This window comes from Salvelinus namaycush, chromosome 29, assembly GCF_016432855.1.
Source record: "Salvelinus namaycush isolate Seneca chromosome 29, SaNama_1.0, whole genome shotgun sequence".
In the NCBI taxonomy this organism is placed as follows: domain Eukaryota; kingdom Metazoa; phylum Chordata; class Actinopteri; order Salmoniformes; family Salmonidae; genus Salvelinus; species Salvelinus namaycush.
The window spans coordinates 28,242,358-28,260,790 of NC_052335.1; the positions used below are offsets into that span (position 1 = coordinate 28,242,358).

At 44.7% G+C, this 18,433-nt stretch overlaps 1 protein-coding gene across 1 annotated transcript in view; it reads right to left on the bottom strand.

The window, feature by feature from the left end:
* Nucleotides 1-18,433, bottom strand: part of LOC120024567 (probable E3 ubiquitin-protein ligase RNF144A-A) — a 47,220-nt gene that overhangs the window by 11,022 nt on the left and 17,765 nt on the right. Inside the window, exons 2-5 of the mRNA XM_038968851.1 lie at nt 8,981-9,143; nt 2,770-2,874; nt 2,431-2,491; nt 268-478 (exon numbers count right to left, since the gene is read on the bottom strand). Coding sequence (XP_038824779.1) covers nt 268-478; nt 2,431-2,491; nt 2,770-2,874; nt 8,981-9,124 — 521 coding nt within the window. The 5' untranslated portion in view covers nt 9,125-9,143. The remainder of the gene's footprint in view (nt 1-267; nt 479-2,430; nt 2,492-2,769; nt 2,875-8,980; nt 9,144-18,433) is intronic.

Here is an 18,433-nt window from a genome sequence, read left to right on the forward strand (position 1 = left end):
TGTGTGTAGTAGTTGATGCGTAGTAGTAGTAGTAGTGTTAGTAGTACTAGCAGTAGTTAGTGTATTGTAGTAGTAGTAGTAGTTGTAGTAGTAGTAGTAGCTGTGTTGTAGTGTTGTAGGTGTGTTTGTAATGGTAGTAGTAGTAGTAGTGTTAGTAGTACTAGTAGTAGTTAGTGTATTGTAGTAGTTGTAGTAGTAGTAGTAGTAGCTGTGTTGTAGTGTTGTAGGTGTGTTTGTAATGGTAGTAGTAGTAGTGTTGTAGCCTACCTGGTCTCCCCGGGTAGGAAGGTGATGATGGGCATGTTGTCCTGGCAGGCCTGTCCTTTATGCCAGCTGGCCTGGCAGGCTGAGCAGAACTCCAGACTGCACACCGAGCACTGGACCAGCTGTGGCAGCGCCACTTCCCCCTCCTTCAGTTGGCACACTGCCTGGCATGACGAGGACGGGCACCAGGTTCGACACGGGTCCAGCAGCACCTCTGTGGAATATACACATCGACAGGGTCGTATTCATTAAAGGACATTGTAACAAAACGTTTTGCAGTGGAAAACTAAAATTTGTATTGGATGAGTTCAGGTAGTCCTTCCCTGTTTCAGACCATTTTCCACCGTTTTCCTCCCATCACAAATGGACAGAGCTATCCGATACCACAGAAACAGACTTCATGGTACAGTCAATATGGCCGCCGGTCTACCCATCACGGAACTTTGACTTAAAATGGGGAATCACGTACTAGTCATTGTATTTCTATGCCTGGGACCTCATACCTCCACAGGAAACATGTGGGAATGGTATCTCTCTAATGGTATCTCTCTAATGGGAATGGTATCTCTCTCTAATTCTCTCCTTCTCTCTTTCTTTCTCTCTCTCGGAGGACCTGAGCCCTAGGACCATACGTCAGGACTACCGGGCATGATGACTCCTTGCTGTCCCCAGTCCGCCTGGCCTTGCTGCTATTCCAGTTTCAACTGTTCTGCCTGCGGTTACGGAACCCCTACCTGTCCCAGACCTGCTGTTTTCAACTCTTAATGATCGGCTATGAAAAGCCAACTGACATTTATTCCTGATTATTATTTGACCATGCTTGTCATTTATGAACATTTTGAAAATCTTGGCTCTCTCTAATTCTCTCCTTCTCTCTTTCTTTCTCTCTCTCGGAGGACCTGAGCCCTAGGACCATACGTCAGGACTACCGGGCATGATGACTCCTTGCTGTCCCCAGTCCACCTGGCCTTGCTGCTATTCCAGTTTCAACTGTTCTGCCTGCGGTTATGGAACCGCCACCTGTCCCAGACCTGCTGTTTTCAACTCTTAATGATCGGCTATGAAAAGCCAACTGAAAATTATTCATGATTATTATTTGACCATGCTTGTCACTTATGAACATTTTGAACATCTTGGCATAGTTCTGTTATAATCTCCACCCGGCACAGCCAGAAGAGGACTGGCCACCCCTCATAGCCTGGTTCCTCTCTAGGTTTCTTCCAAGGTTTTGGCCTTTCTAGGGAGTTTTTCCTAGCCACCGTGCTTCTACACCTGCATTGCTTGCTGTTTGGGGTTTTAGGCTGGGTTTCTGTACAGCACTTCGAGATATTAGCTGATGTACGAAGGGCTATATAAAATAAACTTGATTTGATTTGATTTGATGTAGAACAAGGCTACCAGCACAGCTTCTGAAGCCATTTCCACTTCTCCATCTTTGGCATCTCAATAAAAGCTATTCTGATATACAGTATGATTCTGTGTCCTGGCTTGATCTCCCTCTCATCACGATTATGCTAATCTTCTTGAACTCCTCTGTGGTCAGGAGTAAAAAATAAAAGCCTAACACATCCAGTACGGAACATTTAACAACAACTGCTTTGTGTGTGTGTTTGTGTGTGTGTGTGTGTGTGTGTGCATCCACTAAAATTTCAAAGTTCTCATCTACCATTATCCATGAGCCAGATGTCTTGGGATTGTTTTTCTGAAGAGGTTTCCAATTAAATCCTACACAAATCCAATGAAACTGAATTTGATTAGTTAAGATGGAGAGAAAAATCTCCCAGCCTTCGGCTCTGTCGGAGAGCCTTATGTCATCTGAGCAGAGGCTAAGATAGGTCTAAAAGTAGAGGAGAAAGAAGACACATTACTGTATAAACAGTCCAGTGTCTCCCTTTTCTCTACTCCTACAGCCTGTATGGTCAGTGTCAGGGTTAAGGTTTTAGGGTTACTGGGTCAGTGATCAGGGCTTTGACCTGTCCTGTGTCCACTCTCAGTCTCTTCTCTCTGTGAGTCTTATATACTGTTTTGAGAGGTTAAGATAGGTCTACAGTGGAGGAGAGAGGGAGGGAGTCACATTGATAACTCGCTTTCTCTACTACCACAGCTTGTGAATGGTCATGAGTCACCTGTCAGGGGTTAGAGGTCAAGGAAGTTGCCTGTACATACCTCTCTCAAACTGCAGCCTCCTGTACCTCTGCATGCTCCCTGCTGCCACCATGCATTCAATCTGCAAGAGAGAGACATACGTAGAGACATACACAGATATGGGTTACGTCTCTCATCACCCTGCTTGTTGCACTCTTGACCTGTTGAAGACGCATCCAGGTTGAATGGGAGACAAATAGCGACAGTACTTGGATATCTCAGTGACAGTGTCTCAAATGGCACCCTATTCCCTACTTATAGTCCCTGATCAACAGTAGTGCACTACATAGGGAATAGGGTGCCATTTGGGACAGGCTCAGTGAGTTCAATGGGAAGCCTGGTAGGACTACTTTACTATACCTCATTCTCTAGCAGGTGACCTTGTTTTGGGCAGGCAGAGTCTGGGCAGCTAATAGTGGTTTCGAGGCCCTCTTTGATCAGAAGTTCCACATACTGCTTCAGGCACTGCAAGGGAGAAGCAGAGAAATTAAACTTGATTACAAAAATAGATTGGATAGTGTGTGTGTCCCAAATTGCACCTCATCCCCAATATAGTGCACTACTTTTGAGCAGAGCAAGACAGAACAGTACAAGACAGAACAGTACAGGAAAGAACAGGACAGGACAGAACAGTACAGAACAGGACAGAACAGTACAGTACAGAACAGCACAGCATAGGACGGAACAGAACAGGACAGTACAGCATAGGACGGAACAGAACAGGACAGAACAGTACAGGACAGAACAGGACAGAACAGCACAGGACAGAACAGCACAGCATAGGACAGAACAGAACAGGACAGAACAGTACAGGACAGAACAGGACAGAACAGTGCAGAACAGAACAGTACAGGACAGAACAGGACAGAACAGTGCAGAACAGGACATGACAGAACAGTGCAGAACAGAACAGTACAGGACAGAACAGGTCAGAACAGTGCAGAACAGGACATGACAGAACAGTGCAGAACAGGACATGACAGAACAGTGCAGAACAGGACAGGACAGAACAGTGCAGAACAGGACATGACAGAACAGTACAGGACAGAACAGGACAGAACAGTGCAGAACAGGACATGACAGAACAGTGCAGAACAGGACATGACAGAACAGTACAGGACAGAACAGGACAGAACAGTGCAGAACAGGACATGACAGAACAGTGCAGAACAGGACATGACAGAACAGTACAGGACAGAACAGGACAGAACAGTGCAGAACAGGACATGACAGAACAGGACATGACAGAACAGTGCAGAACAGGACATGACAGAACAGTGCAGAACAGGACAGCGCAGAACAGTGCAGAGCAGAACAGGACAGAACAGGACAGAACAGTGCAGAACAGGACATGACAGAACAGTGCAGAACAGAACAGGACAGAACAGTGCAGAACAGGACATGACAGAACAGTGCAGAACAGGACAGCGCAGAACAGTGCAGAGCAGAACAGGACAGAACAGTGCAGAACAGGACATGACAGAACAGTGCAGAACAGGACATGACAGAACAGTGCAGAACAGGACAGTACAGAACAGTACAGAACAGGACAGAACAGTGCAGAACAGGACAGCGCAGAACAGTGCAGAGCAGAACAGGACAGAACAGGACAGAACAGTGCAGAACAGGACATGACAGAACAGTGCAGAACAGGACATGACAGAACAGTGCAGAACAGAACAGGACAGAACAGTGCAGAACAGGACATGACAGAACAGTGCAGAACAGGACAGTACAGAACAGGACATGACAGAACAGTGCAGAACAGGACAGGACAGAACAGTGCAGAACAGGACATGACAGAACAGTGCAGAACAGGACATGACAGAACAGTGCAGAACAGGACAGTACAGAACAGTACAGAACAGGACATGACAGAACAGTGCAGAACAGGACAGGACAGAACAGTGCAGAACAGGACAGGACAGAACAGTGCAGAACAGGACATGACAGAACAGTGCAGAACAGGACATGACAGAACAGTGCAGAACAGGACATGACAGAACAGTGCAGAACAGAACAGGACAGAACAGTACAGGACAGAACAGGACAGAACAGTGCAGAACAGGACATGACAGAACAGTGCAGAACAGGACAGTACAGAACAGTACAGAACAGTGCAGAACAGGACAGTGCAGAACAGTGCAGAACAGTGCAGAACAGGACAGAACAGGTCAGAACAGTACAGAACAGGACAGAACAGGACAGACCAGTACAGAACAGGACATAACAGGACAGTACAGAACAGGACAGTACAGAACAGAACAGTGCAGAACAGGACAGAACAGGACAGACCAGTACAGAACAGGACAGAACAGGACAGTACAGAACAGAACAGTGCAGAACAGGACAGTACAGAACAGTGCAGAACAGGACAGTACAGAACAGGTCAGTACAGAACAGGACAGGACAGTACAGTACAGAACAGGGAAGTACAGAACAGGACAGAACAGAACAGTACAGAACAGGGAAGTACAGAACAGGACAGAACAGAACAGTACAGAACAGGACAGGACAGTACAGAACAGGGAAGTACAGAACAGGACAGGACAGTACAGGACAGAACAGGGAAGTACAGAACAGGACAGGACAGTACAGGACAGAACAGGGAAGTACAGAACAGGACAGTACAGAACAGGACAGTACAGAACAGGGAAGTACAGAACAGTACAGTACAGAACAGGACAGTACAGAACAGGGAAGTACAGAACAGGGAAGTACAGAACAGGGAAGTACAGAACAGGACAGGACAGTACAGAACAGGGAAGTACAGAACAGGACAGGACAGTACAGAACAGGGAAGTACAGAACAGGGAAGTACAGAACAGGGAAGTACAGAACAGGACAGGACAGTACAGAACAGGGAAGTACAGAACAGGGAAGTACAGAACAGGACAGGACAGTACAGAACAGGGAAGTACAGAACAGGACAGAACAGGACAGGACAGTACAGAACAGGACAGTACAGAACAGTGCAGACAGGACAGGGAAGTACAGAACAGGACAGTACAGAACAGGGAAGTACAGAACAGGACAGAACAGGACAGGACAGTACAGAACAGTACAGTACAGAACAGGACAGTACAGAACAGGGAAGTACAGAACAGGGAAGTACAGAACAGGACAGAACAGGACAGGACAGTACAGAACAGGACAGTACAGAACAGGACAGTACAGAACAGGGAAGTACAGAACAGGACAGTACAGAACAGGACAGTACAGAACAGGGAAGTACAGAACAGGCCAGTACAGAACAGGACAGTACAGAACAGGGAAGTACAGAACAGGACAGGACAGGACAGAACAGGACAGAACAGAACAGGACAGAACAGTGCAGACAGGACAGAACAGGACAGTACAGAACAGTACAGTACAGAACAGGACAGAACGGGACAGGACAGTACAGAACAGTACAGTACAGAACAGGGAAGTACAGAACAGGACAGGACAGTACAGAACAGGACAGAACAGAACAGGGAAGTACAGAACAGGGAAGTACAGAACAGGGAAGTACAGAACAGGACAGGACAGTACAGAACAGGGAAGTACAGAACAGGACAGGACAGTACAGAACAGGACAGAACAGAACAGGGAAGTACAGAACAGGGAAGTACAGAACAGGGAAGTACAGAACAGGGAAGTACAGAACAGGACAGGACAGTACAGAACAGGACAGGACAGTACAGAACAGGACAGAACAGGACAGGACAGTACAGAACAGGACAGAACAGAACAGGACAGAACAGTGCAGACAGGACAGAACAGGACAGTACAGAACAGTACAGAACGGGACAGGACAGTACAGAACAGGACAGAACAGAACAGGGAAGTACAGAACAGGGAAGTACAGAACAGGGAAGTACAGAACAGGGAAGTACAGAACAGGGAAGTACAGAACAGGACAGGACAGTACAGAACAGGACAGGACAGTACAGAACAGGACAGAACAGGACAGGACAGTACAGAACAGGACAGAACAGAACAGGACAGAACAGTGCAGACAGGACAGAACAGTACAGTACAGAACAGGACAGAACGGGACAGGACAGTACAGAACAGGACAGTACAGAACAGGGAAGTACAGAACAGGGAAGTACAGAACAGGACAGGACAGTACAGAACAGGGAAGTACAGAACAGGACAGGACAGTACAGAACAGGGAAGTACAGAACATGACAGGACAGTACAGAACAGGACAGAACAGAACAGGACAGAACAGTGCAGACAGGACAGAACAGGACAGTACAGAACAGTACAGTACAGAACGGGTCAGGACAGTACAGAACAGGACAGTACAGAACGGGACAGTACAGAACAGGACAGAACGGGACAGGACAGTACAGAACAGGGAAGTACAGAACAGGGAAGTACAGAACAGGACAGGACAGTACAGAACAGGGAAGTACAGAACAGGGAAGTACAGAACAGGGAAGTACAGAACAGGGAAGTACAGAACAGGACAGTACAGAACAGGGCAGTACAGAACAGGACAGTACAGAACAGGACAGAACAGAACAGGACAGAACAGAACAGGGAAGTACAGAACAGGGAAGTACAGAACAGGACAGGACAGTACAGAACAGGGAAGTACAGAACAGGACAGGACAGAACAGGACAGTACAGAACAGGACAGTACAGAACAGGACAGTACAGAACAGGGAAGTACAGAACAGGGAAGTACAGAACAGGACAGGACAGTACAGAACAGGGAAGTACAGAACAGGACAGGACAGTACAGAACAGGGAAGTACAGAACAGGACAGGACAGTACAGAACAGGGAAGTACAGAACAGGACAGGACAGTACAGAACAGGACAGAACAGAACAGGACAGAACAGTGCAGACAGGACAGAACAGGACAGTACAGAACAGTACAGTACAGAACAGGACAGAACGGGACAGGACAGTACAGAACAGGACAGTACAGAACAGGGAAGTACAGAACAGGGAAGTACAGAACAGGGAAGTACAGAACAGGACAGGACAGTACAGAACAGGGAAGTACAGAACAGGGAAGTACAGAACAGGGAAGTACAGAACAGGGAAGTACAGAACAGGGAAGTACAGAACAGGACAGTACAGAACAGGGGAGTACAGAACAGGACAGAACAGTGCAGACAGGACAGAACAGGACAGTACAGAACAGTACAGTACAGAACAGGACAGAACGGGACAGGACAGTACAGAACAGGACAGTACAGAACAGGACAGAACAGGACAGAACGACAGAACGGGTCAGGACAGGACAGAACAGTGCAGAACGGGACAGAACAGGACAGAACAGTACAGGACAGAACAGTACAGAACAGGACAGAACAGTACAGAACAGGACAGAACAGGACAGTACAGAACAGGACAGTACAGAACAGAACAGTACAGAACAGGACAGGATAGTACAGGACAGTACAGAACAGTACAGAACAGTACAGAACAGTGCAGTACAGAACAGGACAGGATAGTACAGAACAGTACAGGACAGAACAGTACAGAACAGGACAGAACAGTACAGAACAGTGCAACCAGGACAGAACAGTGCAGAACGGGACAGAACAGGGCAGAACAGGACAGAACAGTACAGGACAGAACAGTACAGAACAGGACAGAACAGAACAGGACAGTGCAGAACAGGACAGTGCAGAACAGAACAGTACAGAACAGGACAGAACAGTACAGAACAGGACAGAACAGTGCAGAACAGCACAGTACAGAACAGGACAGTGCAGAACAGGACAGTACAGAACAGGTCAGAGCAGGACAGAACAGGACCGTACAGGACAGCACAGAACAGTGCAGAACAGGACAGAACAGTACAGAACAGTACAGGACAGAACAGTACAGAACAGGACAGAACAGAACAGGACAGAACAGGGCAGGACAGTAAAGGACAGGACAGGGCAGGACAGGACATGACAGCACATGACAGGACAGTACAGTACAGAACAGGACAGAACAGGACAGAACAGTACAGGACAGAACAGTGCAGATCAGTACAGAACAGTACAGAACAGAACAGTACAGAACAGAACAGGACAGAACAGGACAGTAAAGGACAGGACAGGGCAGGACAGGACATGACAGCACATGACAGGACAGTACAGGACAGTACAGTACAGAACAGGACAGAACAGGACAGAACAGGGCAGGGCAGGACAGGACAGGACAAGACTTAGCCCAGTTCTCTAGTATAGCTGTCAGCCTACATGATGATACAGGCAGGCAGACGTTACATAATGTTGACATACACTCTTAACAAGTCACACTCTCACTTAGGAGGAACAAGAACAGGACAGTTACATCAACACAGTCCAAGCTGCTCCTCCTCATCAGAATAGGTTCAGGTAGTTCCTCACTGTTTCACTCCATTTTTTTCTGTTTGATACTTAATTAACACAGCCCAGTCTCAATACAGCCATGGACTCTATCTGTTTAATAACTTAAAAATGTCTCAAAAGAGGTGTGCTACTGACTTAAATAGATATGTGCTTAGTGAAGTGTGTGATTCCGTCTGTTTTCTTCTGTTTGGTGCCTAATGAACAGGACCTATTCAGCTGTGTTGGCTGTACCTACTGACCAGGCTGCAGAAGACACATTGGCACTGGCTGATGGTGGTCATCTGCTCGTGGGGGAACTCCCCAAGGCACAGCTTGCAGGACATCAGGGGGTCCAGGGCCAGGTCCCAGGTGGGACGGTACCGCGCAGACGTGCCCGTCGTCATGACGTCTGGCACAGGTGACCTGGAACACAGACGGTCATAAGATCAGTAATACTGTAATAATTATTCATTCATTCATTGTAGAACGTCTGCGAGCAAGTCGGCAGGTAGCCTAGTGGTTAGAGTGTTGTGCTAGTAACCGGAAGGTTGCTGGATCGAATCCCTGGGCTGACAAGGTCAAAATCTGTCTTTTTGCCCCTGAGCAAGGCAGTTAACCCACTGTTCCCCGGTAGGCTGTCATTGTAAATAAGAATTTGTTCTTATCTGACTTGCCTAGTTAAATGTATATATATATTTTTAAGTCAGCATAGATTCTTATTATTATTAAATTCTTATTATTATATAATTATTATTATATTATTATTATCTTTCTATTGTTCTTCTTTGAAAATGAATACCATCAAATGACGTCACTGGTTTGATGATTTTCAATTTGATCGTGTCACGTTCTGACCTTAGTTCCTTTTTTATGTCTTTATTTTAGTTGGTCAGGGCGTGAGTTGGGGTGGGCATTCTATGTTGTTTTTCTATGTTTTGTTCTGTTGTTATATTTCTATGTGTTTGGCCTAGTATGGTTCTCAATCAGCGGCAGGTGTCAGTCGTTGTCTCTGATTGGGAGCCATATTTAGGTAGCCTGTTTTCTATTGTGTTTTGTGGGTGGTTGTTTCCTGGGTTTGTGTTTGCGTCACCATTCAGGACTGTTTTCATTCACTTTGTTATTTTTGTATTTTGTAGTGTTCAGTTTATTATTAAAATATGACGAACACTTACCATGCTGCATATTGGTCCGATCCTTCATACTCCTCAGACGAAGAGGACGAGAATCGTTACAGATCGTCCATCAACTTTACATTGAATGAACAGTGTTTCTTCTAAGGTTCTTCATGAGAAGTTCCTCATAACAACAGCTTGTTTAAAAATGTATTTAGGTTATTTTGTAATGAATATTCAACCTGTCTAGCACTTTTGAAGGTGTTATGGAGTCATGAAAGCAACACTGTCATCCTTAGTTGCTGCTTTTGAGAGTGAACAGTTTTTTTTATTTTTAAGTGCAGAGCCCATATCACTAAGAGCTTTTCCCCCTCCTCCTCCACGTACGAGCTTACAACTGTTCAGAATAGTACAGCACAGACCAGCCTCTACAGAACACTACAGCTGTTCAGCACAGTACAGCACAGACCAGCCTCTACAGAACACTACAGCTGTTCAGCACAGTACAGCACAGACCAGCCTCTACAGAACACTACAGCTGTTCAGCACAGTACAGCACAGACCAGCCTCTACAGAACACTACAGCTGTTCAGCACAGTACAGCACAGACCAGCCTCTACAGAACACTACAGCTGTTCAGCACAGTACAGCACAGACCAGCCTCTACAGAACACTACAGCTGTTCAGCACAGTACAGCACAGAACAGCCTCTCTCCACTCCATACAGTTCCAGAGAGAGGGAGAGAGAGCTTCATTTCAGAGACTTCATTTCAACCTAGAGTGAGTGAATGTGAGAAGCGTTATGCAAATATACAACACGTTCCTCTCACTTCACACAGAGTAGAGGGAAGTTGTGAATTGATTGACCAGGCACCATGACTGTGTTAAGCCCTTAAACGGCCCTACTCTGTACTGTGTGATGGGATGCCTCATGGGGAGGGCCAAGCTACTGTGGAACTGGCACCACAGGGAGTTATGAAAGCAGAGCCAAGTTCAAACCTCAATGGTCCAAAGTTCCTATTTATGAACAAAGATGGAAATGAGTGTTGCTTGCCTTCCACAGAGCGTCACTACTGTAACTAGACTATACAGCTAGTGAGTTCTCTTTTCTACCCTAAGATGATTCATGTGGATTGGTACTGGTAGTGTGGAGACAGGGTTGGAGACGACAGGGTTGGGAACAGGGTTGAAGACGACAGGGTTGGAGATGACAGGGTTGGAGACGACAGGGGTGGGGACAGGGTTGGAGACGACAGGGTTGGAGACGACAGGGGTGGGGACAGGGTTGGAGACGAAAGGGTTGGAGACGACAGGGTTGGAGACAGATGGAACTGAAGGACGTTGTGCACGGGTCCCTAGAGGTAATGTAGGAGGACCTCCTGGAGGACTGTGTGCGTGCGTGTGTGTGTGTGTGTGTGTGTGTGTGTGCGTGTGGATGACCAACATCACACAGTTGTACCACAGCCAGACCCCCTTCCCATCCCCACCACTCTAATATTAGGAACCTGAGTGAGAGTATGTGACCGTGTGTGAATGTCTGAAACTATAAAAAGGAACATGTTGATGACACATGGCGTATCACATCCTCCACAAAGTGTCAATACAACAACATTTTCCTCCAAACACAGTACAGATGAGAAAATACATGTCATATGGATATCACTCCAGACAACATGTCTCACAGTGGCTTTGCCCCAAATGGCCCCCTAGTGCATTTTAGTGCAAAAATAGCGCACTTTGTAGGGAATAGGGTGCCATTTGGGACTCACACTTAGTGTTTATACTGTATAATAACCAGACGGACATTATGAGAAAAATGCGAAAACAAGTCAGATATGAGAAAATATATATCCAGAAATAAGGTAGATATCATCCTAACTGATGTTGTCACATTAATATACAGAAAGCGAGGGACGGTTCAGAGCGGGTGGGATGGAGAGAGTCTTTCATTTCGTAGCAAACCCATTATGACCATAGACTACCAGGTTGACTCCAGCAGCAATACAACAGGATATTAAACATATTATGTTCAGCCCATCGCTAATTTCTAAATGATTTTATCAACATCGCCATAATCACATGAATGAATGCTGTGTGTACAGATGAAGGCTGCCCTGCTTGACCATAATGTTAGAACACATTATTATGTGACTCCTGTCTTTCAGCAAAGTCATTTTAAAGTCAGATTCAACAACAGAACAAATGAGACATATAACAGTGAGAATGAATGGTAAGAGATAAGAGATAGCACCCTAAGTCATTGGGTGCGTCACAATTTTATACTCCTGAGCGGTGCAATGGTCTAAGGTACTGCAATGCTGTGCAAAAGGTGTCACTACAGACCCTGGTTCAATCCTGGGTGCTGCACAATTGGCCCAGTGTTGTCTGGGGTAGGCTGTCATTGTAAATAAGAATTTAATCTTAACTGACTTGCCTAGTTAAATAAAGATACAATTAGCAACCTATTTAGTGCACTGCTTTTGACCAGATGCCTGGGAATACAGTAGGGTGCTATTGGGATATGCAGGGCCTCAACTACTAAACTGGGGGGGCAGAGTAAGGGGGAAAACTCAAGTACAGTCAGTGTCTGTCTCTTTAACTATGACATTTCATTGCCAGGCGAGTTGAAACCAGTGAGCAGAATAGGTCAGTTCAGTTGACTTCTCAGCATGCCTCAGTGCTTGCTCTCTCGCTCTCTCGCTCTCTCTGTCTCGGGCTTTCTCTCTGCCGAGTCATTCCATGTCATTTCAGCAAGCCATCGTTTCTGTAATTGGAAAATCGTCTCTGTAGTTGGAAACATAATTAGCATTCCTGAAATATTATTTTTTTTAAATTTAATTTGATCTCTGTGAAATTAAGCTAATTGTGTGCACCCAAATGATACACATAATATTCTACAAATATAGTACCCAAAAATCGATTTGGACCAAACTTTTTCCTACCATTGAGTAAGACATGAAGAATCCAATAACAGGGTCAAAAGACACCCACGGAGCCCCCACACCAATTCCACCCCAACAACCAGTATTCAGTGGCAGTTCTCTGACAGATTATGCCTAAGAGGAGAACAAACTGAATTGCGTTCATGGAGGACTGGCTTGAATTGTGAGGATGACCATACAATTTATTTTCAACATGAGCAAAAGATATTGGTTTTCTACCCAAAGTTGCAAAGAAAAATATATATTTATAAACCAAACATGCAACAATTTCAACGATTTTACTGAGTTACAGTACAAATCAGTCAATTAGGCCTTAATCTTGGTCATAGATAGCTTAAAAAAAAGGTAGGGGCGTGGATCAGAAAACCAGTCATTATCTGGTGTGACCACCATTTGCCTCATGCAGCGCGACACATCTCCTTCACATAGAGTTAATCAGGCTGTCCCACTCCTCCTCAATGGATGTGCAAAGTTGCTGAATTTTGGTGGGAACTGGAACCCGCTGTCGTACACTTCGATCCAGAGTAGGGCTGTCTGGAAATCATAGTCGACCAAGAGTCGTCTGTTCTTTTTTTTAAATGTGAATTCCTTCATATACTGTATAAACACATCCTATGTGTTTTAATCAAATCAACTATATGCACTGAGCTTGTCTGATGCTTAAAGCGAAAGGTTTGATGAAATAATTAAGACACACAAATGACTAGAGGGAGTCCGACCGCAATTGATTTGATTGTGCCGGGCCGGGCTCAGATTTGCTGCTCTGTGTTAAAAAAAGACAGTGAGTGACTGTGTGACTAGCACCCGTTGTCTCTCTCGCTCCTTCCTCCCTGCTGCAGCGACCACCACAGAACATCAGCAGTGTGTATCGCACTGTCCATGATGCTGAAGCTGCAACATAATTACAGCCATTTCTGACTGAATTGTGTAAAGATCTTTGCAACATGGGGCCGTGGATTGTATGCTGAAACATGAGGTGATGGCGGCGGATGAATGGCATGACAATGGGCCTTAGGTTCTAATTATCTTTGTGCATTCAAATTGAAATCGCTAAAATGCAATTGTGTTCGTTGTCGGTAGCTTATGCCTGCCCATATGTAACCGATGTGAAATGGCTAGCTAGTTAGCGGTGGTGCGCGCTAATAGCGTTTCAATCGGTGACGTCACCCGCTTTGAGACCTTGAAGTAGTGGTTCCCCTTGCTCTGCAAGAGCCGCGGCTTTTGTGGAGCGATGGGTAACGATGCTTTGTGGGTGACTGTTGTTGATGTGTGCAGAGGGTCCCTGGTTCGCGAGGGGACGGACTAAAGTTATACTGTTACACATACCATAACCCCACTGCCACCATGGGGCACTCTGTTCACAATGTTGACATCAGCAAACCGCTCGCCCACATGATGCCATACACGGTGTCTGTCAACTGCCCGGTACAGTTGAAACCGGGATTAATCCACAAAGAGCACACTTCTCCAGCATGTCAGTGGCCATCGACAGTGAGCATTTGCCCATTGAAGTCGATTACGACGCCGAACTGCAGACGCTAGTGAGAACAACGAGCACGCTTCCCTGAGGTGGTTTCTGACAGTTTGTGTAGAAATTATTCGGTTTTGCAAACCCACAGTTTCATCAGCTTTCTGGGTGGCTGGTCTCAGACGATCCCGCAGGTGAAGAAGACGGATGTGGAGGGGCTGACGTGGTTACACGTGGTCTGCGGTTGTAAGGCCGGTTGGACATACTGCCAAATTCTTTGAAACATTTTTGGAGGCGGCTTACGGGAGACAAATGAACATTTAATGTAATTCTCCGGCAACAGCTCTGGTGGACATTCCTGCAGTCAGCATGCCAATTGCACTCAAAACTTGGGACATCTGTGGCATTGTGTTGTGTGACAAAACTGCACATTTTAGATTGGCCTTTTATTGTCCCCAGCACAAGGTGAACCTGTGTAATGATCATGCTGTTTAATCAGCTTCTTGATATGCCACACCTGTCAGGTGGATGGATTATCTTGGCAAAGGTGAAATGCTCACTAACAGGGATGTAAACAAATTTGTGCACAAAATTTGAGAGAAATAAGCTTTTTATGCGTATGGAAAATTTCTAGGATCTTTTATTTCAGCTCATGGGACCAACACTTTACACATTGCATTTATATTTGTGTTCAGTATTAAACACAAGACACCAGCAACATGGATAAAAGGGTGCGGTGGCAGTAGCAAGAACACCGGCATCTAGTGGGCAAAACGTTGTACTTTCACACTCATTTATGGTAAATAATGCAAGGGACTTATTTAAAAAAACATCCCCAGATTCACAGGGAATACATTACATAGGATGAAGAAACAGACATAGAGAACTGATACTGTACACTAGTTGGTGGGGTGAGATTGGCGTGGGGTGGCTATTGATCCTTTTATTGAATTTCTCAGGCCTAACTCATTGTTAGGAAGAATTATGGTCCAAATCGGATATTAGGTACTATATTTATTGAAGATTATATGAATCCTATAAATTAAAATAGCTGAATAGCAATCAGTTTCTCAGAGATCAAATTATATTTCAACAAAATAATTTTGCAGGAATGCTAACCTTATCTGTTTCTAACTACAGAAATGATTTCAGAACATTATGAGATGGTAGGTGTCGAAATCCTTTTTCTTGTGTTTTTTGAGGTGGCTTGACGACCTTGTCTCCCGAGTGGCACAGTGGTCTAAGGCACTGTATTTCAGTGCTAGAGGTGTCACTATGGATACCCTGGTTCAAATCCAGGCTGTATCACAACTGGCTGTGATTAGGAGTCTCATAGGGTGGTGCAAAATTGGCTCAGTGTTGTCTGGGTTTGGCTGGTGTAGGCTGTCATTGTAAATAAGAATTTGTTCTTAACTGACTTGCCTTGTTAAATAAAAAAATGATCTCTATCTCTTTACCCTGTGACAGACAGAGAACAGTGAGGTGGGTACTACCTCTCTGACTGACTGGCCATTTGTATAATTGATATTGACACCCTGTAATTGCACCCCAGCTATGTTTAGGCCAATTAGGATTGTCTACAGGAGTCAATCTCTTGTTATTGCCTCGTCCGAAGCTTGGAAAGAAGCATTTCTATCATCACTTACAAAATATGTGTTTTGACATGCAGAAAGGCAAGCCAATATGCTATAATGGCTGACTATTAGTTGATCACTCATATTTTTTTGTGATGGACTGTATGGAAATTTACAATTTTAGTAGTTTGTTCTCATTCATTTAATGGACGACTGTGAGTCAGAAATGGGGATTGATTACTCTCTCTGCATGGTAGACCAGACCAGCTTGTTACCAGCCCATCTGCTTTAACCATCCATCTGGACAAGCGGCTCAGAGCAACGTCACTGTGCTGCTAGACCTAGGAGAACACTGCTGATAAATAGATCAACTAGATTGGCTTCATTCCAGATATGCATAATGCTATAATCTATTTTGATTGTAAATTCTATACTTGACAATACAAAGACTGGATTTATATAATCTGAGGCTGAATCTGCTAGTTAAAAACCACTCTTAAAGTGGCAATCTGGGATTGGTACATCCATTTTGGACTTTTAAATTAATTATACATTGATTAATGAAGAAAATAATTGATAAATGCCTCATGAGTTTAATTCCAGCCCCATCCCCTCAGCTGTTTAACAAAAAAGTGGCAAGGTGTCAACTTTGTTGTTGTTAGAATCCCAGATTTCCCCTTTAACTCAACAACTGTAGTGGAAAATCAATATTGTAAGCATTTCTCGAGTCAGTCAGGCAGTCAGTCAGTGTCGATCTCCGTCAAAAGCACCTGTCTTCTGAATCTAAATGAACTGACAGCTTTCATTTCAGTCCTGACAAGCATATACTGTAGCTACATAATGTCGGTATCAAGGGCTTACGTAAACTCTTTTTATGTATAATCCATCTAGGTTAAACAAAGCAACAGTAAACATGTCATCCCCCACAAAAATGTAATGGCTTATTTGACGGAATAGACGTTTAGTAGTGCTCAGGTTGTTACGAGTGTACTGATAAGTATGATACTTTGAGAAAAAACACTATATCGGAGTTGTGCCTGTTGTTCACACGCGTATCTGCCCTCTCATTGGATAGAATGGCTAGAATGATCTAGAACAGGGGTGTCAAACTCATTCCATGGAGGGCCTAGTGTCTGCAGGTTTTTTTTTCTTTCTTTCAATTAAGTCCTAGACAACCAGGTGTTGGGAGTTCCTTACTAATTAATGATCTTAATTAATCAACCAAGTACAAGGGAGGAGCGAAAACCCGCAGGCACTTGGCCCTCCGTGGAATGAGTTTGAGAGAGAATGAAAGACTGTTACCCAGGCTAACTGCCATCTATTTTTAACTTTTTTTTTTCATTGTTAGAGCAGCCACTATAATGGATAATCTGTGGTAACACACAATAACTGAAATGTGTTAGTCACACGCGATATCTCAATTGACCCAAGAGGGGGCGCTGCATCATTCATGGGAGACTGTTTACTGTTGCCTTGTTTTCCGTTGATGATGATGACCAGGACCTGCTAGTGGTAGTTTGGTGATAACTGCACTGTGCTTAACATTTTCAGTTAGGGATTCTTTCTTAACATTAAGTATCCCAATTTTGCTTAATGGCTCGCTTGCCCTTTTTTGACCTGTAAACCACAGGTTTCTACAAAGGGTTCCATCTCGGGTATCTTTAGGATTCTTGTGTTCAAGTACACAACTGAGAAAAAGTGGATCAATCTCTTTATATCTTTATCTGTAGACTAGAGATTGTTCATTGTTAAAGGGCATGCATGCATGCTATATAAAACTGAACTCGAATAAAGTTAAACACCATGGGAGCGATCTCAAGGCCCTTTCGCAGCACACGAAGTGACAAGGTCTTTGATTTCCTTAGCAGAAGTCCACAGAGATCGGAGAGAATCTCTGGCTTCTGAATCTAACTCTAGCCAGTCAGAAAAGTGAAATGTAGGTCTCCTAAATTAGTGTCAATAATTGGATTAGAACAAGGAAAAGCACACAGCTTCCAAAGAGGAGAGGGAGGTGTGTGCCGTGCGTCTGGAAGAACAGTCTTTAAAGAAGATAATCGTGTGCGCGAGAGAGAGAAAGAGAGAGAGAAAGAGAGAGCGAGAGAGCGAGAGAGCGAGAGAGCGAGAGAGCGAGAGAAAGAGAGAGAGAGAGAGAGAGAGAGAGAGAGAGAGAGAGAGAGAGAGAGAGAGAGAGAGAGAGAGAGAGAGAGAGAGAGAGAGAGTAATCCACTTTGCTTGACCAGCAGAAATCCACAAAGGAAAATAATGGTCTGTTCCACAGGGGAAAAGAAGTAGCACTGAGACAATTCTTACAGTAGAACAAGATGATCTCTGAGATCCAACCTCCTGCCAAATGTATGACCATATTATAGACACATATTTCCCTCAGATTACAGACCCACAAAGAATTAGAAAACAAATCCAATTTTGATAAACTCCCATATCTATTGGGTGAAATACCAGTGTGCAATCACAACAGCAAGATGTGTGACCTGTTGCCGCAAAAAAAGGGCAACAAGTGAAGAACAAACACCAATGTCAATGTAAACATATTAATATTAAACATATGTAATATTAAAGAGGTCTCAAGGTATTGCTCGCCTGAGGTAGAGTACCTTAT